This window comes from Mirounga leonina, unplaced genomic scaffold (genome assembly GCF_011800145.1).
Source record: "Mirounga leonina isolate KUSES-001 unplaced genomic scaffold, KU_Mleo_1.0 Mir_173, whole genome shotgun sequence".
Classification (NCBI taxonomy): Eukaryota; Metazoa; Chordata; class Mammalia; order Carnivora; family Phocidae; genus Mirounga; species Mirounga leonina.
This window is the reverse complement of record NW_023270447.1, coordinates 4,501,744-4,529,508: the sequence shown is the minus strand read 5'-3', so window position 1 is coordinate 4,529,508 and position 27,765 is coordinate 4,501,744. Positions and strand designations below refer to the sequence as shown.

At 38.5% G+C, this 27,765-nt stretch overlaps 1 protein-coding gene and 1 pseudogene across 1 annotated transcript in view; one reads left to right on the top strand and one right to left on the bottom strand.

Moving 5' to 3' along the window:
* Nucleotides 1–27,765, bottom strand: part of VAV3 (vav guanine nucleotide exchange factor 3) — a 357,055-nt gene that overhangs the window by 265,811 nt on the left and 63,479 nt on the right. Inside the window, exon 2 of the mRNA XM_035017895.1 lies at nt 6,377–6,493. Within this exon, the coding sequence (XP_034873786.1) occupies nt 6,377–6,493 (117 nt within the window). The remainder of the gene's footprint in view (nt 1–6,376; nt 6,494–27,765) is intronic.
* Nucleotides 23,403–23,514, top strand: LOC118020483 (annotated as a pseudogene).

Genomic DNA, 27,765 nt, shown 5'->3' with positions numbered 1-27,765 from the left:
CATCCCCAGGTGAATGTGTTGGAGGCCTCTTTCAGTCCTTTTTACCCTGTGGTTTTAAGGTCATCTTCAAATCTTTCTGTATGGCCCAAATACATAGATACAGCTAGGGGCCTCAGGAAGAAATGAGCCCCCAGTCTGCAGAGGCATACATGTCCATTTGCTTAATCCTGTGGAGCACAGACAAACTGGAGAAGGGTATCTGATGACTTAGAGAGTCTCTTTCAAACCTGAAGATCTATGATACTGCTTGGGTCAATGGTAAGGAATAGAAAGCATTTACCACAAAGCTGGGACTATACTTCTACGTTAATTATTTACACACTGCAAAAGAGAGATATTCAAAGACTCAGTCTTCATACCTCCTTTTCTAAATATGATAAAAGACACAGAGGCTACCAAATGGTCTCCAAGTTGTGTGGAACTGTGGTAATAGAAGAGTTATCTACACAACTGAAATCATCTGACTGACAAAACCAGGTGAATCACTTACTTCTCTCCACCAAAAGTGAGAGAAATCTAAGGAAAACTGGCTTGAAGAAAAAAAAAGAATATATTGGTTCATGTCATGGAAAAATCCATACATATATGGAGTTGGCTTTGGGCACAGCTTTATTCCAGCCACACATGATACCAGTAGGATCCTCCTCAGCTCTGTTTCCTCTAAACTGGGTCTGTTTTGAAACTCCATGCAGTACCCAGATGGCTGTGGCTCTTCCAAGCCTCAAAGCAGGTGGCAATCACAACAGAACTGCCCCTAAAAATGTCTCAACACATCATCTTGGTCCCAACTGAGTGACCTGCCCCACCCCAAACCCTTCCCTATGGCCAAAGAGATGAGGTATTCTAATTGATTAAACCATCCAAACTACATAACTGGAAAAGGGTGCTTTCTCAAAGGAGATCCAGGCCCACAGAAGAAGGGAGAAAGACAGCTGTGCAGAATAGAATAGATTAACCCTATGACACATTAGAAAGAAAAAGCTTATTTCCTCATCTCACCCCTGCAAAGTTATTAATTCTTGCACTCAATTCAAAATTCAACCCCTATGTTTACCGCTGAATCATAAATCAATTAACACTAGTAATGACAGTTGTAATAATAGTAACAATAAGAGTAATAACTAATAATTATCAAGTACATGCTTTAAACCTAGATACTCTGTTAAACACTTTACATACATTTCCCTATCGTCAATTTATAGATGAGGAACTGAAGCTCAATGAAGTTAAGTGACTTGTCCAAGATCACAAATTTGTAAGGAGTATAACCAGAATTAAACCAAGATCCAACTCAGAAACCATATTCTTAACCCAAACACACAATTACCTCTCTCTCAACAATGTTCTAACCTGTAACCCTGACCCACCTCTAAGCCAATGCTCTGACTTCCTTTTGGCAGGGCCTGTCCTGAACCTTAACACACTGCAACTATCCTATTGCTACTAAAATCAGCTAGAACTACTTTTCGTTAGGTGGGATTTTCTTTGATTCAAGAAAACCTATCACCTTACACTTGAAAGGTGCTTAACAATGCTTGAAACAACAGATGTGAAGTCTGTTGGTAGCAAGAAGCAGGCCCTTCCACCACCCAGCTCCAAAGGAAGGAGCTGACTTCATCACTCATCTGGACACCAGCATCAACAGGATTTCTATTACTCACTAGAAATGGTCTCATTGAAGAAAAATCCCATGTGCTTCCGCACTATAAATGTGCCAACAGACAGCTCAGTTGGAAACATTTCCAAACAGCAAAATTGTTAGTCAGAACATGACAATCTGAAGAGAGGAATAGAAGATCATTTATGCAGCATGGAAGTGAGGAAATTTACGGATCCTGTTGCAATGTAAGAAGTATTATAATTAATAACTGCTAATTTTCTAGGGCAGGAAGTTGTTTATTACATTTCTTAAGCAAAGAAGTCAACTGAGACAACTTTACTTTGTTTGTTATCATACGGTCAGAAAAAGATTGATTTGGAGGCAGGGAGGGGCAGAGGGAAAGGGGGAGAGAGAGAATCTTAAGCAGGCTCCACACCCAGCACAGAGCCTGACACAGGGTTTGATCTCACGACTCTGAGATCATGAACTGAGCTGAAATCAAGAGTCAGACACTTAACTGACTGAGCCACCCAGGCACCCCAAGATGCATCTTTTTTAACAGAAGTCAACTTAGGTGTCTCAGTGGCTCAGTCAGTTAAACATCTGCCTTTGGCTCAGGTCATGATCTCAGGGTCCTGGGATCAAGCCCTGTATCGGGCTCCCCGCTCAGCAGGGAGTCTGCTTCTCCCTCTCCCTCTGCCACTCCCCCTATTTGTGCACTCTCTAATAAAATCTTTAAAAAAGTTAACCTTCGGGCGCCTGGGTGGCTCAGTTGGTTGAGTGACTGCCTTCGGCTCAGGTCATGATCCTGGAGTCCCGGGATCGAGTCCCGCATCGGGCTCCCTGCTCGGCAGGGAGTCTGCTTCTCCCTCTGGCCCTCCTCCCTCTCATGCTCTCTCTCATTCTCTCTGTCTCAAATAAATAAATAAAATCTTAAAAAAAAAAAGTTAACCTTCTAACTTACTAAACTCATTCCCCATCCCTATGTGATTTGAAAAAACAAAATCAAGTTATAGAAAATGCTCAGAATATTCTTTTTTTGACACATGAGTTTGAATTAAAATGAATATTCTCTTAACACTAGGTAAAGAGCTCAATACTAGGAATTAAAAGTAATGCTGAAAGGCAAAATTATCGTAAGCCCCTCTAGAGTGCCCAAAATGTGTGTGCTCTTCACTATCTCAAAAATTAAAAGAAAAACTTTCATTCGTGTTAACACATGTAGGATGCTAAATCCTCTCTTTCTAAAGAATAATTAGATGTCAGGTGACAGAGCACTTAAACTTTTTAATTTCATAAATTCCTTTGGTTTTCTCAGGATTTTCCTAATTTCCAAAAGAAAACCTATCCATATCAAAGCCTATGATTCAGGGTAGATTTCTGGAAGCCAGAACCAAGGGAGAACATAGACAAAGATTAGGGAGCAGACGACACTGCAATGGAGAAGTGGGGGGAAGGTTAGCTCAAATCCAACTGCCTGTGTACATATGAGAATCTGTGAAACACTTGTTCAGGTAGAGTTCTTAATTTCAACCACCATTATACTAAAGGCTTATGCAGTATCCTAAATCTTTCCTCTCTTTAAAAAAAAAAAAAAAAAGTGTAATTAGATGCCAAGTCACAGATCACTTGTGCTTTAATTTTCATATATTCCTTTGGCTTTCTCCCATGAGTTCATCCTTCTTCCTGTGCATTTCCACAGCAGCGAGACCCAGACGTAGATGGCAGACAAGAAAAACAAAGGGCTAGGAAGTCAGAAGGTCTGATCCAGATCCTAAACAAGGACACCCTGAAATCACTGTTAAACCTCCCATTTCTTAGTTTCCTCATCTGAGAAAGGAGAAGACTTGCTTGTTTCCTTCACATGACTATCATGGAACTCAAATGAGGTCAGGGATATGAAGTACTCTCAAAGCTTCAAAATGCTACAAAAGCATTAGATATTATTACAATTAATATATTCCTAGGCAAAAAGGTATCAAATACACATGAATCCTAGATTTGTTATTTGTATGAATTGAGGCAGACAGGGGGGCATATAGTTATAGATATTCTCTTATGTTAATTGAAAATTTAATTAAATCCCAAGGAATGAAGAGAAATAAACTAACCTGTCTACATCCTATTAAAATTTATAGTCACAATACCAGGAATGACTTGGTGTCTATATCAACACACCATTCACATTTTTTAAATGTAAAAATTAAAAACTGCATGAATTGTCCAAGTTCTGTCACTTACAGCCCAGGATCTGTTAAGTAGGGATGATAATGGTACCTACGTGGCAGGATTGATATGAAGATTGAGTCAATATGTGCAAAGTACTTGGACTGCTATGTGAACGTTTGCACCATGGTAGCAGTGAGAATCAGCCAGAGCTAAGTTCAAACCATTGCTCCAGTCTCTACTAGATGTGTGATCTGAATAGTACTTACATCTCAGAGGGCCGTTGTAAGGATTAATGATTATATATTTATGTATGTGTACGTATATGTATATATGTGTTGGTGTGTTGTGTGTGTGTGTGTATATATATATATATAGAGAGAGAGAGAGAGAGATTGAAGATACCAATTATCTCAAAAGTTTTCAGTAAGTGGTAGGATCGATGGCTTTGCTTAAAGTAATAATGTTTAATGGTAGTAATACTGGCAAGGTAATACTAGCAAGGTATGAAACAGCATCCTAAATTCTTAAACTTTTCAGTGGTTTATTTAGGCCAGATACAGTTTTGGAAGAGATAACTGCACCAATCTTGGCAGTAGCAAAAATGTATGTGATTTTAAAGTGCGGAGTACAGGATCAAGTTCTCAATGACATCCCCAAGTTTAACTCTGTTTCAGACTTATCATTGCCAAAATATTTTAAGTAGACAGAAACACATTTACCCTTGAGAAGCATACAGTTTACTCCTTCACACTGAACTCTATTATCTCAACTCCTACAAAGCTTCCGTTGTGTAAGTGCACAGCAGTATTCCACTAGAACAAAGCCATGTGTTTCCAAAGAATTTAGATGATTTCCCAGTCTTTGTCAATACCATTTCTTGCAAACCTCAATGAAAAATGAAGAGCTCCTTGAAAAGCTTTAAGAAGTCTAGACATTTTTTTCATTTGTCATTTCCCTAATTCATTTTCATTTTTCATTTCCCCAAAAGAGTGAAAAGAAAATCAAAAAAGACTTTTTTTTTAAAGAGGGGGGAGGAGTCAAAGAATAAAGAAAACATCTTTTTAAACTATGAAGATGTTTTTTAGGGCTAACAACTTAGAGGACTATCCACCTTACCTGGAATTCTAGTTGATTCCTCTTCGTCTTCATGGCTTCACTTCCTGGCCACAGACAAATATGCTACCAACCTCCTGACCAGGCTTGGTTTTCAGTTGCTTTTATTTGTTATCATGTTATCCTCCATCACTTTTTTGGACCTCAAAACAGTTAAATCACAGCTTGCCAGAGGAAAAAGGAATCTTAGAAACCAAGGTCTTATAACCATTTCCTTTTGCACAGGCTTCCAAACTGACAGTCTGATGAATGAGAAGACTGGTGACTTCCAGAAGATGACAAAGGGACTCTGGGTCAGGAAGCCAAGGCTTCTCTCGCCCTGGGCAAGGTGGCTCACCCATACTTGCATCAAATTTTTTATGTGTCTGTTTCAAGTTTGTGCAATTTATTCCAATTGTCAAGCAAACCAATCCATTGCTTGGTTTTCACTTTATAACTAAAATATTACATCTTAGAAATCAAATGTAGTGTCACTCTCAAACAGCCTTTTGATGAGATACTAACACCTGAATTACAAGAGTAAGGGCAAACTTCTGATTATCATTTATTTTTTTTTTCCTAATTCTTATGTGCTTATTTTCATAATGCATTTATGTCAACAAGGGATAAAATAAAGTCACCTTAATTACCTCTTTTATGACTTCTTACATGCAAAAAGTTTATGCCCAGTCACTTCAAAATAAATGACCACAACTTTTAAAAGAATAATTTCTGTCATCTATTATACACAAGTGTTTGGTCTACATACAAGTAATAACAGCAAATAGTAGAACAATTTACATGTGGTAAATATCATTGAAGTCCAACAAGCTAACATGTATCTGCTGAAATCCAAACAATAGGAATTACTTAACAATCTCAAACATTTTGGATTCATGTCTTCCCAGTCACCTACCCAATATCAAAATAGAGAGAGGGGCAGCAGGACATTCTCAATCTCCAAAAATTAGGTGCTTTTCAGATATAGGAAAGACTGGAAGGGAAAAAATACTGGTCCTACTATTTGTAGGATGGAAAACCGTAGTCCTACCCTCTGAGGTAGCCAATAGGAAAAGCTACTTCTGGGTAAAAAGACTCTCCTTGTACTGCTTTAAATAAAAAAATAGTTCTAGTCCTGGGGCATGGGGGTAGCCCAGCCGGTTAGGGGTCTGACTCTTGGTTTTGGCTCAGGTCATGATCTCATGGGTGGTGAGATGAAGCCCTGCGCTGGGCTCTATACTCAGTGGGAAGTCTGTTTGAAGATCCTCTCCTTCTGCCTCTCCCCTCACTCACTTGTGCTTGCTCTCTCAAATAAATCTTTAAAAATAATAATTCTAGTCCCATTTGGACAATGTTGTTATTTGCTTTTTTGCTAAGTCACTTATGTGTGAAATTTAATTACATAATGCAGATACCTAGACCACTTAAGTCACATGTCCTTCAACAAGAAACAATAAATATTTGATAAAATGTTCCCCAGTAAAAGAAAATGCACAGAAAATGAAATGTGATTACCTTTCCAAAGTCACGAACATCAAACAGGTCAAATGCTTCAAAAAGTTCACTCTTTCTCATTCCAAAGGTCTCCCAACAGGCTGTGAGGAATGTCCTTATGTTCTTCAAACAGAGAAACTGAGGAATGGGAAATAGCTATTAGTATATAGTGAATCATTCTGAATGCTCTATATCTTCTGTCCACCCAGAATGCTATTAAAAAAAAAAAAAAAGACAAGAAAAAAAAAATCAATCAACTTTTGAGGTTGCTTTTCAATTAATCCAGCAGTATTTACTGAGTACCCGCTTAGGCACAGGTGTTACATCTATGAAGAAGATACACAAAATTTCTGCCCTCGTGAAGTGTCATGAAATCTCATGAAACCTACATTCTAATAAGAAAAGACAGACAAGAGAAAACTCAGCAACAAAAACAAAAAAGTAAATATTTTATTTTCATGTGGTGGTAAGTGCAATGAAAAAAAAAAAACAAAAAACAAAGAAAGCCAGGAGGAAGGATCAGGAGCACTGGGGGGGGGGGGGGGGGGGGGGCTTAAGTGGATAGTTAGAGAAAGTGTAAGTGGGAAGAGAGCCAGAGACTTGAAGGGGGTGAAGGAACAAGCCATGTGAAGTACAAGAAACAGCATTCCAACTTAAAGTAGCATCCCATGGCAAAGCCCTGAGACAGAAATATCTGGGGTGTGTCTAAGGAAGGGGCCAATGTAGCTGGAGCAGAGTGAGTGACAGGGAGAAAGGTAGGAGGTGAGCTAGAAAGGTAATGGGGTCAGATGATGAAAGACCTTGTTGGACCAGCTTTTACTCTGACCAAGACAGAAGTCATTGGAGGCTTTGGGGCAGAGGAGAGATATGATCTGATGTTTTACTAGGGTCTTTCCAGCTGCTATTTTTAATATAGATGGAAAGGGGGTGGAGCAAAGATAGAGACAGGGAAAGCAGATAGGAGGGTAAGAGACAACCCCGGGAAGACCAATTGTTACATTTCGACCATGTTAAATTTGAGATGCCCATTAGTCATCCAATGGGATGGGGGCAGCAGGCAACTAGATATACAAGTCTGCAGTCCAGGGTATAGGTGTGTACTCCAGAGATAAATTTGGGAGTCTTTAGAGTATACAGAACATTTTTAACCAGGATATTGCCTGAGAGGACTTGGGGAGAAAACAGAGGAAAGGACCTGGGACTGAGTAATCTTAGATCAGGAAAAGAGCCCACCAAGAGGCTGAGCACAAGTGACTGGTGAGGAAGAGAGAATAACCAGGAGAACAGGTTTTCCCTGAAGTAAAGAAAGTGTTTCTAGAAAGAAGAAATGATAAACTCTGCTAGCTGCTCAGGACAGGCAGATAAGATTTGACCAAGCACTGTCCATGGAGTCTGGCACTGTGAAGGTCATGGGTACACCTTGATAAAAGCAGGTTTCATGTGGAGCAGAGTGCTTGGAGGAGGTCCAAGAGAAAATGGGAAGAGAGAAAGTGAAGAGAGAATATAGAATATAGACTCTTAAGGAGTTTGCTGCAAAGGGGAACAGAGGATTGAGGAGGTAATCAGAGAGAAAGACAAGTCAAAGAAGGCCTTTTTAAAAACAATGGGAGCTGTTACAACATGTTTTTATTTTGATGAGAATAATTCAGTAGAGAAGAGAAAGTTGGTCATGCAAGAGAGAAGGTGAGTCACCCGAATGAGGTCCTTGAGTAGGCAAAGGGGTGGGAGTGGGGGCTTTACTGCTCAAGTGGAGAAATCTAACTTGGAGAGAGAATGCTCAGTTCATCAACACTAACAGGAGGTACAAGAGGGAAGGCAGATCCATTGACAATTTTTAAAAACAAAATTTACTTTCAGTATCCAAAAGACTCAGATCCACCTAAGCAAAACACACACATACCCTGAAAGTGAATTACTTCTTTTTGGAAATATGAGCTCCAGTGGCAGCTCCCAATAAGTGAGAAACCCATCAGCTAATTTGAGCATTCTTTGTTTTTTAGCACTGTCAATGTTTTATTTTGTTGTTTGTTTGTTTGTTTGTTTTTTAACTTAGAACACGTTTTACTTCCTTGGTATTTGAGACATTCAGATTTTTTACAGGCTTAACTCAGATGCAGTTTGATCCTTTACAGGAATCCTTCTCAGAGGCTTAAATATTTCAGGAGGGGTTAAAACCACAGGGGAAGCATCATAAACCCTTTGAAGCACAAAGGCAGAAGCCAATCAGCACATGGAGTTACCACTTGCACTTTAAAAAATTCATAAGAGACCTTTACAACACAGAATCACTCTACATGTAGCTCTTCCACATAGGATTGCTTATTTACAGATTAAAAGCCTTGCATTCTGCCAAGATAGACAATAATTACTCTCTTGGGGATTATGCAACTGCTCTCTTGCAATATTTTTTACATAATTAAGTGCCCAACTCATAGCTCACCAAGGAGAAGCATAATTGCACCTGCCACCCTCTGAAAATTTCTCACCAAACCCAGATTTCACCCTGTGTAGGAAAAGCACTTCCACTCAAGTGCTTCCTTAACTCAGAAAAGCAAGTATTATTTCTGAAAGTTAAAAAAAAAAAAAAAAAAGTAGTCATTACTGCATAGATACTTAAAAGCAGATCTTCCCCTTACTTCTGGAACCAACCTTAACCTTATTTGACTCTTTAACTAGTTCAATTCTATTAAATTCCATAAATATTTACTGGATTTGGAAAAGGTCACTGGGATGCTCTCATTTTTTGAGGCAATCCTCAGATTTGGTCTTCCCTGTAGGTATTTCTTCAGTCAACAGTTTTGAATACCTACAACATTCCAGACACTGGAAATGCTAAAAATGAGTAACACAAGGTTCTGCCTCAAGCTTGTCTGTTAATCTTATTTGGAGATTTTTCACAGTTATCCGAAGTTTAGCTAATTACACTAGGATCACATTTCACTTGATGTTCATGGGTGCTCAGCTCTGCGCATGCACAGGAACAAAGTTGAGGGATGGAGGAAGTGGGCCCCAATACCATTGCAGAAGCACTGGATAAAGCTGGGACTGACAGCCTGCCTGCCACTCCGGAGACACAGGTTTTGTTTTCATCATGCTGAGCTTGTTTTTTTCCAGTTTATTTTTAAAAATTTCAAACCAAAAGCTGAAAAGATAGTACAATGAACACTCCACCTACTCAATAACTGGAACATACTGCCATATATATATGTGCTTTTATTTTTTTAAAGACTTATTTAAAGAGAGAGAGAGCGCGCATGCACATGCAGGGGGAGAGAGTCTTAAGCAGACTCTGCGATGAGCAAAGAGCCTGACTCCAGCTGGATCTCAAGACCCTGAGATCATGACCTGAGCTGAAATCAAGAGTTAGATGCTTCACTGAGTATACCACCCAGGTGCCCCTATATATGTGCTTTTATATGCCAACTCTTTATTTATAAAATGTATTTTGCTGAAGTATTTGGAAGCAAGTTACAGATATCACAACACTTCACTCCTAAATAGCTCAATATGCATCTCCTAGGAATGAAGATATTTTCCTACATACAAATAACAATATCACACCTAAGAAAATTAATAATTCTATGTTATCTAATATCTATTCCATATTCAAATTTCCTCAGTTGCCCACCCTATGTTTCCTTATGCTATGTCCTCCCCAGTCTAGGATCCAATTAAATTTTACCCATTGCATTTGGTTGCTTCATTTTTGCAGTATCTTTTGAGAAATTCCGCTACCTTTCATTTTTAAAACATTGACTTTTTGAAGAGTCCAGACAAGTTGTCTTATAGAAGGTCCCACATTTTGCATTTGTCTTACTATTTTCATGGTATCATTAAACCTGTTCCTCCATCACTTGTATTTCCAGTGAACCAAAAGCTAAGTCTAAATGCAAATTAAACAGTTCTGGCAAAAATACTTCATACTATGAAATTCATATTTCATAACATCTAAAGATACAAAATGTTAAGTTAATCCATTATTATTGAGGCTAGCTTCATTGCTTGGTTAGAATGTTTACTGCCACATCTATTGTAAAGGTACATATGCCCCTTTATATTAATAAAAATCCTAGGGGTGATAATTTGGTACCATGTCATATTTCTCAATTTTTTACCATGACTTACCATCCACTAATAACCCTTGCTTTGATTATTCCACTTGGGACTACAAGAGTGATCTTTCTGATTCTATCATTCCTTCCATAATTATTAGCCGGTATTCTTACAAAAAGAGCTTTCACTGCCCTCCCTCCCACCCTTTTTACTTGTGTAATAATCACCATCATTTTTTTTTTTGATGTTCATATTGTCCCAAATTTGGCCATTTTGGGGTTCCTTCAAACTGATTCCTGTGTCCTTTTAACAGAACGCCACTTTCTTCATTTTCTTAAAAATCCAGTTATCCCAAATCCACATCATATGTTCTTTGCTCTAGTTCTGGAATCAGCTATTTATCCAAGCAAGTCCATTCCCACTTACATGGCAAATGGTATTTAGAAACAAAAGTCTGAGCACCAGGCTGCTCCCAGATTACCTGAGCCAATTTTATCAAACAGACCAATAACTCCTTCCTTTGCTTAAGCAATCTATCACAACAGAAAGAATTAATGTAAACAAGATTGGCCTAAATGATCTCTAATGTACCACTCAGATAATTCTACAATTTTCTTTGTGGAATGCTTAATAAACCAACTCTTATCTTACTCTGCTAAGATGAAGGAAAGTTGAATTTATTGAAGATGACTGATGAACACACGAGCTTGTTTTATGCTTAGAGATGTGATTGGTGTTTTGACATTATTATTTCAGTATGTTTTTTCTCCCCAGTTTATAAATTCTTTTAGATTAGTAGCCATGGATAGTTCTTTGTATCATCTGTGGTAGCATAAAACATTCTGACTTCAGAGATGGTTTACGACACACAAGGACAAATATATCTCATTATTTCATAACCAAACCTCGTGTTTGATCAAAAATTATACAACTCTGCTAAAGCATTTAATTTATATGAGGTAACTTCAGGACTTTTTAGAATTTAGAATTCAAATTTTAAGAATCAGAGTTTTAAATAGTTTCAGGATTTTTTAAATATTAAATGTATCCACACAACACAGTTACCAAAATTAAAGATATACAAAAGTCTAAACAGCAGTTTCTCATTTAACAAATATTACTGAGGTGCAGATTATATGCTAGGCATCATAAAACTTCATAAAACATACCTCCAATTGGGTACTGCTTTAATTTATTAAACACATGTTAATGGACTGAAACTGCCAAGAACTATGTATTTTTAGAAAGCCAGTATGACCCAAACTGCCCTCAGAAGAGTTATCCTGGTCAGGCAGAGCATCCAGACCAGTAAATGCACAATTACACAGTATGTGGCAACTGCCATAAAGAAAGCATTCAAGGTTCTTTGGGAGTCCCGGAATATCAGAGACAGCTTTCTGGAATAAGTGACAGATGAGATGAGAGCTGAAGTGGAGGTGAGAGTCAACGAAAAAACAGGAAGAGTGGCTGACATTCAGGGACAAGAAAGGAAGACGCCAGACTTGGGGTACAAGGAAGTACCAGGTAAACGGCACAGCATGTGTATGAGCACAAGATGAGGCATGGACTGCTGGGGGCAATGGAAGCGGTATCGAATGGACACAACCTTCTGGAGGGCAGCAGTGACAGTGGGGTTGGAAAGGGGAGCTGGAAAGGGAAGCCAGGGTTTACAAGGCATGCCAAAGGGATGTGGGCTTTCTCCTAGAAGACATGGTAAGGTTCAAGGGTTTTAAATAGGAAGGTAGAACACTCAGCTTGCATTTTATGTGTATTATTATAGTAATTTTTGAATGTGTACTATGTACCAAGCTCTGTGCTCATGTTTATGTCCTTTAACCCTCATGACAACTCAAATCAGGAAAGTTTTCATTTTCTCTTTCATGCATACTGAGTTTATTCAAGGTTATATAACTGCATTTGCCAAAGTAAGAGAGTCATGATTCAAATCCAGACACTCTTGCTACAGGGCCCACATCCTTAACTACTGTGTTATACTAGCTCCCTTTTGCAGTGTGCAGATTAAACAGTTTCTTTTCTCTTTATTAGGGAGATGATATGGGTTAGGTGGGCAAGACAGGGCAGTTAGGATGCTGCCATATTAATTTAACAAAAAGATTATGGTGATCTGAATCATGGAACGCTACATCAAAAACTAATGACGTACTGTATGGTGACTAACATAATAAATATAAAATTTAAAAAAAATAAAAAACACCATGAGACCGAAAACAACAACAAAAAAGATTACGGTGATTTGGACTAGGATAGTAGGAGGAGGAACTGACAAACTCTATGAAGTAATATGGAAAGGAAATACCCAGTAACTGATGAGTATGTGTGGGGTGGGTGGGGAGAGAGAGGAGAGAGAAGAATCAGGAATTATATCCATAGCTCTGTCATGGGCTCTGCACCTACAGTAAAGGCACTCACTGGAAATGGTAGCTTAGCAGCTGGGGGACAGGGTGTGTGAAAAGGAGCCACAGATGGGAGACAGTTAGCTCTTATCTTCACGTCTGGAAAGACCCAGTAATGAGAGGGTCTAGGCAGCATCTCGGCAATATCCAGTAATGAGTGACATATTCTAACAGCAAAGGCATCAGTCTTCAGCCACCACACTCACCCTCTCTGCCCCTTTAGAAACACATGAGCAGCCTGCTTATTTATTACAAGTGGAAGAATTAAAATGGTGGAGAAGCACTCAGTAGATGCAGATAACCTTCAAAGAAATTTTAGCACCATCAAGGTCTAAGACACCCCCAAATTACCCAGAGCTCTCCAGATTAGATACCGTTTCATCACCAGATAGTTACCACAACAGACAAGGCTTTTCAAGGTGCAACCTCCTACACAACCCTTCAACGCTAGCAACAGTGATGATCCAGAAAGGAAACGTTTAAAGGTCAGGCTGCGAAAGCTCACTATTCAGCTCTGAGACGTTCTCTTCCCCCTACTCCTTTTACAAGGTGTACGGTTGCCTCTTTCTCTATGTGCGTTAGAGCTATTTTGACTTTCTCAATGATATGGGCACAAGCAGGATCGTTTCTCTTTTTTATCTGAAAAAACTGAGCATCGACTTCTCTAAAATTGTGAGCAAAAAACGGACCAGTTGTGTTAACTGACGCTACGTAACAGGAAAAAACCTCCACAGTTTATTGTGAAACGAGCTACTTCAATCCCAACTGAGAAATGGTATCTCGTGGGAAGGCTGGTGATTTCTAATATAGCTTCACAGCCACCTACACTTGCTGACTTACTGCAGTTTTCACAAGGACCACCAACAGTCAAGCTGCGTGATGAAGACAGAAGTTCTCGGGGTCTCATTTCTTTTTTTGTTTTAAGATTTTATTTATTTATGGGGGGTCAGAGGGAAAGGGAGAAGCAGACTCCCCGCTGTGTGTGGAGCCAACTCAGGGCTCAATCCCAGGACCCTGAGATCAAGATCTGAGCTGAAGGCAGATGCTTAACCATCTGAGCCACACAGATGCCCCTTGGGGTCTCATTTCTTGATGGAACGCTCATTATCCCATTTGAAGGAGAGACTGAATTTGAGAGTTTAACATAATTTGAATTATGAGTGGCTGTTAATGAGCTGATTGACAGTTTTGAAAGGCATGGAAGAGATCACGATGAAGCCTATTTACAAACTTTAAGGTACAGGAGTTTTCTTTTGTTAGCCGAGCCTCAGCTTAGACTTGGTCAAGCTCTGCCTAGTACCCCTGTCATCCTAACTCCTCCTCTATCCCTTTCCAAAGGAATCAATCATCCTTTGCAGAACTAGAAGGCAGGAAGACATGGAAGAAAAACAGCAATAAATCAAGTTTCTCTCTTATTGGGGTTTTCTATTTCTGTCCCTTTGGCCATATCTTCTCTCTCTCTCTCTTTACATCTGCCTTTTTAAAATTAAGAGAGCTAAATTCTACATCTTTTGGGGAAAAAAACCAAAAGGGAAAGAAAAAGTATAACTTTTATTTGTATAGGGACTCTGTCCTTTTCCCTTGTAACTCAGCAGATCCCAACAGAAGGGGCACTATCACCACTGCTCTGTAAAGAAATCATATCTGTAGATGCCTTCTGAAATTATAAAATAATGATGCTGCACTTAGCATCCGTTCAAGACTGCACAGTAGCTTCAAATAATTTTCTTATTGATCCTATTATTATAAATAAATGAAGACCCTAAAAAACACACAGGGAAGAAGTCCAGAAAGGGAGGGGAGTTGTTTTCCTAGCTCCAATTTTGTGCTCCTCCATTTTCAATAAACTAAAAGGCATGTTGATGGCTGTCCAGGCTGCAAAGGATTTTTTAAAGGATAAAAAAAATTAATAAATATAGTCATTTAATAACATTTAAAGTTGCAGGGTTTTTTTTTTCTTCAATGATTAAAACTTTTATGGGTCATATGTAAATTTATGAAAGTGATCAAGCTCTAAAATGTAGGCCTAATTGTAGGAACACATGCATCCCATATACTCGGTAGCACTCTGGCTCACACTTGTGATAATAACCATCTTGACCATTCTCCCAACTATGGCCACATGAAATAAACATTTGCAAGTAGAGACTACATTTATTTCACCTATGTATCCATACAGCTATTGTAACAGACAAGTGGTTTTAATAAATAATGAACAATTGATGATGCAGTTTATATGTTTAAAAAAATAAATAGCAACCATTCCTTGGTAGCCAAGGAACTCACGGGGAAATTTTACATTAAATTGTCGTCATATCCTCTTACTTATATGTTAGTGTATCAATAGGTACTCTTTATTAAAGTACCCCCAAGAACTTTAGAATTTGGTGATCTTAATAATTATAAATAAAGATTTTAAATTATTAAGCAGTTATGTTCTTAAGCATCATTTCTAGTCTGGGTTGCCAGCCTCTGGTGTATATTCAATGGTAGCCTGCTAACAGATTTTCAGGATTCCTGGGCAGCTGTCACCATCATACACACAGGCTCTTTGGTACTTTCATCAGCCCTTGTCCTCAAAAGAGGGAGCACTGTACCCCTCTCCCTTGGCAACAACTTCGACCCTTAGTTACAAAGGTTATCTACCAACCCCAGCATTAGCCCTTGGACACAGAAAAGGTTAACAAACAGCATTCAATTCTCCTTATGTGTTTCTAGTCTTTGGACTGAAAAACTGAATGCCTGGGAAGTGCAGAGGTCAAAATTAGCCTGAAACATCTATTTTACTAAGTTCATTAACCTGCTAAAGAAAGCACTGTACGTCAATGCCTTTAATGAGAAAAATTAACACTCAACCATATTGTTATCTGGAATACAGCTAGCCCAAAGCACACTAAAAATGGCCCAGTCTCCATTCTAGAGAAGACTTGCTTGCAGGGTTCCCTATTACAGGTATGCAAAAAATAATAAATAAAAAATAAAGGCATTTCTTTTTGCACAGACCATTAAGAGGTAAGAGACCATGCAGTAGCTAAAAGTCAGGCTTTTGATCGTGGGGGCAACAGTAACAATGTAGCTACAGTAGCAGTGACAGTCATAATCAGAGTAGAATGGAAGTAGTCATAGTAACAGCTGAGCCTTGGCAGCGAGAGTAACAATCAGAATAGCATGGGAGTCGTGGTAGTAACAGTTTGGCAACAGCAGCAGTGCTAGTAATCCGGGCGGAATAGCCGCAGAGGTGGAAGGCAGAGTGGCAGTGAAGGTGGTTACCCGCTGCTCAGGCAATCGTGCCAGATGAAAACCAGAGTCTCCTGTGCCCTTATTCTAGGTGGGAAATGGACAATCCTTCCAAGGAAGAGCATCCTTGGAACAGCATACCGGCCAAGAAAGCCATTCCCCGTGAAGCAGAAACTAGAATCCTGTGACCCTGTTACCACAGAAGGAGAGGAGCTGTGGTGATTCTTCATTAGAGACAACATTCAAAATGAGGAAAGAGCTTATGGACACAAATCTGGGTTGCTTTTAGAGAGGAGCCCTACAAATCCATGAATCCAGATAATGAGAATGAAACTTAGTGTTAGAGTCTGATCTAAAAGGAAAAGAGCTGTATACAAAAAAAAAAAAAAAAAAAAAAAAAAAAAGAGGTCTGACTGCAGGCAACCCCGCCTCATGTACTTCCTTCCCCTACAAAGCAGCCACCGGGGTCCTCACATGTCCCTGAGGAGTCCCCACCTTCTCCATCCTTTGCTGCTTAACTCCCTATGTCCACCTCACTCCGTGGTACAGCCAGAGCAGGCTTTGAGTAGTAGGAGATCCAGAAGGGAAGTAGAGAACAGAGGCGAAAGCCTGAGTCCCTCCCTCCTCATTTAATCTGCCCTTGATGCTATGGGGTAGGTACTACTGTAACTCCCATTTACAGATGAGGCAACTGAGGCACAGAGAGGTGAGATACGTGGCCTTAAGTCACATGGCTGGTAAGTGGTGGAGCAAGGTTTCAAACCTTGCCTCCGAAGTCCAAAGTCCACGCCTTTCACAACTAGGACATTCTATCTCCTTCCGGGCAGACACTGCCCCAAGCAAGGGAGCTGGGGGCCAAGGTCCTGCCCTCCAGGGGATGAGAGGAGAGATACAAAGGAGCAGAGAGCATTTTGATTCCAGTGTAGTAGAGAGGCAAGCATCAGGTTTAGTGGGAGCCCAAAGGAAGAACAACCATCCGATGCAGGGGGGTAGGTTAAGATTCACTCCACCAAGGAAGTGGCTGAAATGAGTGTCCAAGAATGAACAAAAGGTCATGATAAATGGGACCTGGTGAGAAGCAAAGGCCTAGCTTTGGGGAGGAAATGCAGTATTTCACGTGGCCTGCATAGCCAGTGCAGGGAAGAGAGCATAGGAGATGAATGGCTGGAAAGCTAGGCAGGGGCCAGATCCCAAATGGAACTCAGGATTCACTTCCCAGAGAGGACAAGGCAATGCATCATAATAATGCTTAGACTCTACAAACAATAGCAAGTGATAAATGTGTATGTCCCACATATGACACTAAGCACTTTCCATGAAGTATCTCAGTTACTACATACAACCCTATGAGGAAGACACTATTATACTCTACACATAAGGAATGGAGACACAGTAAATAACCCAAGGTCAATGTAGAGCCAAATCCACCCCCTGCCAGCACTGCCCCCTGGCAAGCTATGCTGCATCCTTGAACATAGGGGGTCATGGGGGGGGGAGGGGCAATGGCAGGCTCTATAACAGCAGTAGGACCAGACTTCAGGCACCTGCCAGCTTAAGCAAACTTGGGGTCTACCCCAAGGAAAGCAACTAAAAATGAAGAGTAACACATTTCCTCAAGTAATTTCAACTTCAGAAAGAAGATGCATTAAAATAAACAAATAAATAATAATAGTAATAAAAAGAAAAAAAAGATGCATTTTGGAGGAAAAAACTCTTTGCTAAAAATAACAGTAACAACAAAATGTTTCAATTTCCATTCAGATCAGAATACTTAGCTCTAGACCATACAACCTACCTTCTTCCCTGCTTTCTTCCCTCACCTACAAGAGAGCATTCCTTATTTTATCTCCTAATGCCTTCCAGTAGGCTTCTTCTACACATAATTACATACATTCTATATAACTTTGAACAAATTTGAAATGACTGAATAACTTTGGAACAATTATTCTCCTATATATCAAACATTGTTCTTTTGTGCCAAATTACATTCTGTTTTCTCCCCATATTTCTAACCTAATTGTTATTCTATCTGTACCCACACTCCTCCCAATTTAGTATCACCCCAAATTGTAGGCAAATTATACTTCTCACTTTTGATTTTACTACCTGAGGGACTTCTTTATGATTTATGCTCCAAGTTTTAGCTCTGTCCACAATTTCACAAATTTTATTAAAATAAGCTGTAGTTTTTCCAAATTAAAAAGGAGTACACTGGGTCTGCACTAAAACACTGTTAATACAAGATCTGAACTAAAGAACAGATTTATATCTGACCCATATCATATGTATCATACATATTATCCATATGTTTATATATACATGTGCATACACACAACTTTTTTGTTAATACCACTACTTCTATATAATATTTCCTTCTGAAAATATTAACCAAGTAGAACACTTAACCAAGTAGAAATACATCCTAATTGAGTATAGAAAATGCTCCTTGTTTCCACCACCCCTCCCCACCCTTTTCTTAGCCTTCCAATAAACTCTGCCATCTTTATAACCAGGAGATCTGTACTCTGTTTAGAAAACCTAATAACCAGGGGCACCTGGGTGGTTCAGTTGGTTAAGTGTCCAATTCTTGATTTTGGCTCAGCTCATGGATCTCAAGGTTGTGAGACTGAGCTCCACATCAGGCTCCGCATTGTACGGGGAGCCTGCTTATGATTCTCTCTTTCCCTCTGCCCACCGCTTGTGTTCTCCCAGTCTAAAATAAATAATAAAATCTGTTTAAAATATATATACATAAAAAAACCTGCTAACCAATCACCAAAACTTCTCACAACAGTGTCACCACACCTGTCTCAAACTCAATATATTAAGTTTTTAGTGGCAATAGAAAATTCTAAAAAATAAATGGATGTATCAACCCAAGTTCTGTTAACTCCCAGTTAGATACCTTGAATCCTCCCTTTCAGTCAAATTTCCCAGTAAACTTATTTCCAATGAATTAAATGTTTCATCCTTTTAAAAATTTTTGAGTGTAGCTGACACACAATGTTACATTTGTCTCACGAGTACAACACAGTGATTCAACTTCTCTATTTGTTATGCTATGTTCACAAGTGTAGCTACCATCTGTCACCAAACAACACTACTACAATATTCATTGATTGTATTCCCTATGCTCTACCTTTTAATCCTGTAACTTATTCATTTCGTAACTGGAAGCCTGTATCTCCCAATCCCCTCCACCCATTTTGTCCATCCCTCCCCTCTGGAAATCATCAGTTTGTTCTCTGTATTTATAAGTCTGATTCTGCTTTTTATTTTAGTTTTTAGAGTCTACATGAGTGAAATCATATAGTATTTGTCTTTCTCAGCCTGACTTATTTCACTTAGCATTACACCCTCTAGATCCATGTTGTTGCAAATGGCAAAATTTCATTTTTATGGCTGAATGATATTCCATTTATATAGATATATAGATATATAGATATATATATAGATATATAGATATATATATACACCAATCATCTTTATCCATTCAACTATGAATGGACAGTTTACTTCCATATCTTGGCTATTGTAAATAACACTAAAATAAACATAGGGGTCCATGTATCTTTTCAAATTAGTGTTTCCCTTTTCTTCGAATAAATAACAAGTAGTGAAATTATTAGATATATTTCTATTTTTAATGTTTTGATAAACCTCCATACTGTTTTCCACAGTGGCTGCACCAATTTACATTCCCAACAATGCACGAGAGTTCCTTTTTCTTCCATATCCTCACCAACACTTGTTTCTTGTCTTTTTTTTAAAAAAGATTTTGTCAAAGAGACAGCGCGCACAAGCAGGGGGAGTGGCAGGTAGAGGGAGAAGCAGGCTCCCCGCTGAGCTAGGAGCCCAGTGTGGGAGTCAATCCCAGGACCCAGGGATCATGACCTGAGCTGAAGTCTTAACCGACTGAGCCAACCAGGCATCCCTGTTTCTTGTCTTTTTGATACTAGCCATTCTGACTGGTGTGAGGTGACATCTCATTGTGGTTTTGATTTGAATTTCCCTGATGATTAGTAATGTTGAGCATCTTTTTCACGTTTGTTGGCCATCTGTAGGTCTTCTTTGGAAAAATGTCCGGTCCTCTGCTCATTTATTAATTGGATTATTTGTGGGGTTTTGATGTAGGGTTGTATAAGTTCTTTATATATTTTGGATATAACCCCTTATTGTACATATCATTGCTCTCCCATTCAGTAGGTTGATGGTTTCCTTTGCTGTGCAGAAGCTTTTTATTTTGATGTAATCCCAATAGTTTAATTTTGCTTGTTTCTCTTGGCTTAGGAGACATAGCTAGAAAAATGCTGCTACACAGCCAATGTCAGACTTACTGCCTATATTCTCTTCTAGGATTTTTATGGGTTTAGGTCTCCCATTTAGGTCTTTAATCCATTTTGAACTTATTTTTGTAGATGGTGTAAGAAAGTGATAGATTCACTTTTTTGCACTTAGGTATCCAGTTTCCCCAACACCATTTGTTGAAGAGACTGTCTTTTCCCCAATGTACATTCTTGTCTTGTCACAGATTAATTGACCACATTAGCATCAGTTTATTTCTGGGTTTATTCTATTCCATTGATCTATGTGTCCATTTTTGTGCCAGTACCATACTGTTTGATTACTACAGCTTTGTAGCCTATCTTGAAATCTGGAATTATAATACTTCCAAGCTTTGTTTTTCTCAGGATTACTTTAGATATTCGGGATCTTTATGATTCCATACAAATCTTAGTATTATTTGTTCTAGTTCTGTGAAAAATGCTGTTGGTACTTTGATAGTAAGAAAAATAAGATAGGCAATCCCTAAATCTAATACCTTTATTCCTGCAGTCTCCAAATCTGTACCCATCTCAGCCATTTTTCCAAAGACTGAATATACTTTTAGGTCATAAAATTTCTTGAACAGACTGTACTAGATCATTCTAGAATTCCCTGTATTAGATCATTCTAAAACTCTCTTGTTGCTAGATACATAATTATAGGCTATTTCTTCAGCAGTAGTTATCTATTGCCACTGTAGTCCTACAAGGTAGATGTGGAGGTTTTTGTGAGGGGTTTTAATTTTGTTTATCTAATACCAATTCAATACTGTGTTATATGATTTTTAAACTAATTCACAAATGTAGTTACTCTGCCTAGAATGGCATTTCTGTAGGAAGACTGCTGTCCTATCATGGATGCTCTTCAAGCCCTTTGTCCTACTGCAATTATTGGTAGTGTCCCTTTCATTAAAAAAAAAAAAAAAGTTCTTGCGTAATAGATTATTCTTCCTTTCTTTTTCCTGTCCTTAGAATATTCCTCATCCTTCAGAACACCAACTTAAATTACACTTCTCTATTAAGTTTTCCTTAACAACTCCGGATAAGGCTGGTCATTCTTTCTCAGATCATTTTATCATTTTAATCATGTCATTATAAAAATGCACCAAATTTTATAGCAACAGAATTTATTCATTTTTATATGTCCTGAATATAGCCTAACACAAGGCAAGTGCTACATATATAAGTATATATACACAAACATGTATACATGTACACATACATACACACATACTATACATACTGGATACACAGGGGAATAACCAGGAACAACGAACCTGGATACAAGTCCTGACTCTGCCATCAAGAATTGGGTGGCTCTAAGGAAGTATAGGAGTTAAGAATGGATTCAGGGGTCACATATGCTTACGCTTAAATCACCCACCCACTGGCTAAGTAAACTTAATAAGTTTACTTGACTTCTAAGCCCCAAACTATAAAATGTAGATAATTCTATCTTCTTCAATAGGATAGTACTCAGTCTAGTGAAATTATGCATGTGAAGCATAATTTTAGTACAAACTGTTCACTAAATCTGGCTTACTGCTATTTATTGGCAAGTGAATACCAATGAAATAAAACATATTCCTAATTTTATATGATTAATATGTCATAATGGAATGCCATTGTTGCTGGAATTGTCATCATTAGGCAATCATTTAACCCACGTGAGTCATGGTTTCTCCATTTTAGAATGGGAATAATCGTATTTCCCTAACAAGTCTGTTGTATTAGGTGAGATCATCTATGAGAAATTCAAGTTCCATTATTCATTTCATTCACTAAGCACTGGCTGAGTGCCTAGTGAGTGCTAGGCACCTTGTTAAACAGGATGATTCCAAAGATACAAGATGAGTAACCAGGATAGATGCCAAAGATACAGGACAAGACGGACAAACCCCTTCTCTCAGGAAGTTCAAGGATCAGCACGTAACCTTAAGGGCCTGTAGATAGGCGATGATCATTACTATTCTCTTCACTTGCCTGTAAACTTTCTCTGATTTTTCTTTCTTTCCAACTTTATCTTACTATCTGAATCTAGACTATATTTAAAGTGTTACATAACTTATATAGGAAAAAAAGTCAAAATTAACTTATGAAATCAAAAGGGGATAAACTACTATATATCTATAAAGACTGTAATAAATCCACTCATATGCATTCATTAAAATTATAGGAATTCTATGATACTATTTTGTAAGTAAATATTTCTCCCTGAATTTCTACAAATCAAGTATTAGGCTTGCTAAGGTTATATTCCATACTCTCAAGTCCAAAGAAGACAATGATAGCCTTTTCTTAGCCTAGATTTTCCCCATTCCTATACCCACTAAAGAATAAATTCTTTTCGGGCGCCTGGGTGGCTCAGTCGTTAAGCGTCTGCCTTCGGCTCAGATCATGATCCCAGGGTCCTGGGATCGAGCCCCGCATCGGGCTCCCTGCTCCGCGGGAGGCCTGCTTCTCCCTCTCCCACTCCCCCTGCTTGTGTTCCCTCTCTCGCTGTGTCTGTCAAATAAATAAAATCTTTAAAAAAATAATAATAATACTTTTCTCCAGCTTCACTCAGATATGTTGATACATAACATTGTGTAAGTTTAAAATGTATAATAATTTGATGCACCATTACAAAATTATTACCATCATAGCATTAGCTAACACTTCCATTACATCACATAATTTCAGTTTGTTTTTTGTCCTATACCCATCTTAAATGCCAGCATTAGTATTTCAATATTAGCTTTGTCTCTTTCCCAGACACCTACCTGTATAGGGTTTAGGATTAGCTAAGTGCTATCTGGCCTCTAGACGTTGGCTAATACAAAAAACTAGATGATTCCAGATGGAAACAACTAAAATAGCTCAACCAAAACCAGGAAGTGCAATAAAAAAAAATGAAAAACTTAGTCAAAGTTACGAAATCTCAAGTGTCATTCTACAAAGAAAATACTCAGATAAGTCAGAGGTCTAGAGAGTCAGTTATTCTATCACTAAACATTTTTATTTTAACACCATAATTTCATCGCTTCTCGGCCTTTTGGCTAAGATCAAGTGTAGTATCTGTTCTTATCAGTTTAACACCATAATTTCATTTTGGGACTTATTTTGTGATCAAGCTTCTAGAAAAATATTTTAAATGATTTTCTGTTAATACTTTGCTAGACCAATGTTAAATATTTCCTCCTTTTTAAAGTCTGACTTTTATAGGTCTAGGAAATTATATTCCCAGGACTACTCATCTCCGACTTTATAATAAAAAAAAATCACAGGGTAAAAGAGTTTGCTTATAAGTAATCTACTTTTGCAGAATCCATGTGTTCTTTTGAGCAAGGTTACCTGGAACCTATTTTTAAAAGATCATGCACCAAATGTGGCATTGTTCTTACTCATCACATCCAACTTTTCTCTAAGTAGGCTGCTACCATCATTAATATCCCCACAAGATTTTATTTTGTTATGTTAATCACCATACATAACATCATTAGTTTTTGATGTAGTGTTCCATGATTTATTGTTTGCGTATATCACCCAGTGCTCCATTCAATACGTGCCCTCTTTAATACCCATCACCAGGCTAACCCATCCTCCCACCCCTTTCCCCTCTAGAACCCTCAGTTTGTTTCTCAGAGTCCATAGTCTCTCATGGTTCATCTCCCCCTCCGATTTCCACCCCCCCCTTCATTTTTCCCTTCCTACTATCTTCTTTTTGTTTGTTTGTTTTTAACATATAATGTATTATTTGTTTCAGGGGTACAGGTCTGTGATTCATCAGTCTTAGACAATTCACAGCGCTTCTATGTGAGATGAACGTCAAAGCCGCCTCCATGCAAGAACAGCTCATCGTGATAAAAGAAAGTCTCCTGACAAGTGAAGGTAAGTAGCACCAAAGCCAGTTAAGATGCATGCAGAATACTGATTTGGGCTGCAACAATCTAATGGCTGCCGAGGCCCTTCTTCAAAAGCATGTTCATAGTCAAATTATTTTCCATAATTAACCATAAATGGACTTTCCTTAGCATTTCAGGCTGTAATATTCACTAATGCCCACCTTCCAAGTAATGGCATATTAAATGCTTATTCCTTTAAATTTTCACACACAGATAACTTCAAGGAAAAAAAAAATCTCAGTTCTCACTGCACAGAGTGAATTTGAAAAACTAGATTAAAATGCAATTTTCAGTACTCAAGAAAATGTAATAAAAAAATAGAAATTTAAGAAGGCACCAATTTTTGTTAGGGAAAAAAAATCTATCATAAGACATTTTTCTTAACTGCAGAAAATTTCAGTAGAGGTTCTTAGACATCCCAATTAAAACGAGCCAAAATCTAATAAGAAAAGTGATACAAGTGCACCTGGGTGGCTCAGTCATTAAGCGTCTGCCTTCGGCTCAGGTCATGATCCCAGGGTCCTGGGATCGAGTCCCGCATCGGGCTCCCTGCTCCACAGGAAGCCTGCTTCTCCCTCTCCCACTCCCCCTGCTTGTGTTCCCTCTCTCGCTGTGTCTCTGTCAATAAATCTTAAAAAAGGAAAAAAAAGTGATACAATCTCATTGCACAAGAAACTTCATTATGATGAAATTAAGTGTTTGGAAAAATAAAGTTATTCCTAAATCTTGCCAGGCAACCCACAAAAAAGTGGGGTTGAGGGAACAGAGATTGGGGGAAAAGGGGTAAAAATCTGGTTTTATTACTTTCTACATAATTAAAAATTAAAGACAATAAATGCTTTCGTAGTAAATCATAATTTTAATAGCAGGTGTCAAATACTATGGTGTTTTACCTGTAAACTATGGAACAGTGGCTGAAAGAAATCTTAAGCTTCAAACAATTCACTCACAATTTAACTGAATTATCAAATGTATCTTCTCATTTTCTCCACAGAGGTACCCACAATGGCAAGAGAAAATAAACCATCTCTGGTGTCCTGGTTGCCTGAAGCTGCTAGTCCACCACACACTTAGAATTTCTTTATCATATGTAAACTTTGCCCTCTAGCCCATTAGATATTGTGCTTAATATAAAAGGTGTTGTAAATTATTTGCCAGTGATTCAAGCCACTCTCCCCTCCATGGCCCGAACCTCCCATAAAGTCTGCTACCACCAATCCAAGTGCCTACTGTGAGGGGCTGGGAGAGCAAAGAGAAACCAAGAGGAAGGGACCAATTATCTCAGTTTGAGATGTAGAAAAGAAAAGAATTGGGGAAGCAGGAGCAGGAACTGGGGGCCACCATGACTGGGAGAATATAAGCCTCAAGACTTCAGAGACTTCTCACAGAGGCATTGGACTTTTTTCGTCCTACAGGATAAGAAAAAGGGAACTAAAGTCAACCTGACTTACTCAAAGGTGAAGAAAACCACCATGAACATTTGGATTCTACTGATACTGTACTTGTAAAAGTGTTCCTTCACACCACTTGTCTGTGTAAAAGTAATGCAAAAATTTGAATAATTAACTAACATTTATACAGGTCTTACTATATGCCAGGCACTATTCTAAGCATAAGTATGTGCATATACACACACATATACACACTGTCACTCACAAAAATCCTTGAGGAAACTATCCCCACTTCACAGAGGAGGAAACAGATGCAGGGAAAGGTTCAACTCTTGCCGGACGTCATACAGCCAATAAGTGGAGAGCAAGGATTCAAACTGAAGCCTATGCTTCATAGTTACTATTCTACCCACCACGTTATGCTTTTAGATGTTCCAATGACAGAGAAGAGGAAATTTTAGGTGACTGGCTCCTTCACTCATTTCTGTACACTTTTGAAAGATTTATAATAAAAATAATCTTTTATCTTATATTTACATTTTATTAGCAATCTCACCTTGATCATGTGTCCTCCTTCCTCAAAAATCAATTATAGATTTTGCATACTTCTGCACAACTGTTACACTTTATATCTTGTCAATATGAATCACACAGGAATACCAAAACGCTTTACTGTTACTGTGTATATGAAGCTCATAGGAATTTACCCATGAAGCAATTAGCAGTGAGACCAGGAAACTGTTGTTGCATCAATGGGTATTTAGTGAGGTGAGACCAAAAAAGTCATTCATCTGCTCCAGTGGGGATCAATTTTCACCTAGGACTCCATGTATAAAGTGACTCTCCCTACTAGAGGGGGTGCCACACACCTCCCCCCAAGGCCATAGATATGCAAGACTGAGTCCACCAGAACAACACAGACATATAACATTCAATCCGGGAAGCCAGAGACCTGCAGAACCACAGGGCCATTTCTGTAAAGTATAAGTAAGGCAACCTGCATTTGGCAGAACATTCTGGACATAAATCAAGTGTTAAGAAACCAATCGACATGGATGGAACTGGAGGGGATTATGCTAAGTGAAATAAGTCAATCAGAGAAATACAATTATCATATGGTTTCACTCATATATGGAACATAAGGAATAGTGCAGAGGACAATAGGGGAAGGGAGGGAAAACTGAAGGGGAAGAAATCAGGGAGACAAACCATATGAGACTCTTGACTCCAGGAAACAAACTGAGGGTTGCAGAAGGGGGGATGGGTGGGGGGATGGGGTAACTGGGTGATGGGCATTAAGGAGGGCATGTGAGGTGATGAGCACTGGGTGTTACATGCAACTAATCAATCACTGAACATTATACCAAAAACTAATGATGTACTATACGTTGGCTATTGAATTTAAATTTAAAAAAATCAATTGATAAAGCTCTCCACTTAGAGACTCAGAATTTACGTGAGGAAGTCCTTAAGAACGGACCCTTTGGAAAAAAGACAAGCATGTAGGATGCCCCAATCTCATCCCCACTCAAGAACTATCCATCTTCCAACATCATTGGGATCACTATTTTCCTCATTCATCAAATTAATTGTATAGCAGCCAATATTAACAATTTGATATCTAAAATGTCAGGTACAGTCTCTTTACTTAGTGTACTACTTTTATTGTTTGACCTTCGTCAATTAAAAAAAAATAGTTATTTAAAACTTTAAGCTGGTTACTCAGATTAGTCCCCCTACAATCTATGTTTACTATAGTAAAGTCCTTTAATTCCTCAACACAAAATCTCCTACCACAAGAAATCTAATCATAACCTAAGCCTAATATATTAGAATGAAGGATAGAGGAGTGTGGGGGAAGATATCTTCTACATGGTGCTTGTGATCCTATTTTTGAAAAGATTATATCCCTGACTATAAGTGAATGCCAATCTCTAAAAAGTGATGGCTATAGGAATGTCAGATTCTGTTTAGAACACCTTTTCAGACCTATAACCCACTGTTTTTTTTATTATATATTAGAGAGGAAACCAGATACATTTGCAACTTAGACCATAATTTAGGCCATATGTGGGACTAAAGTGTTTGACTCCAAACAATGATCAG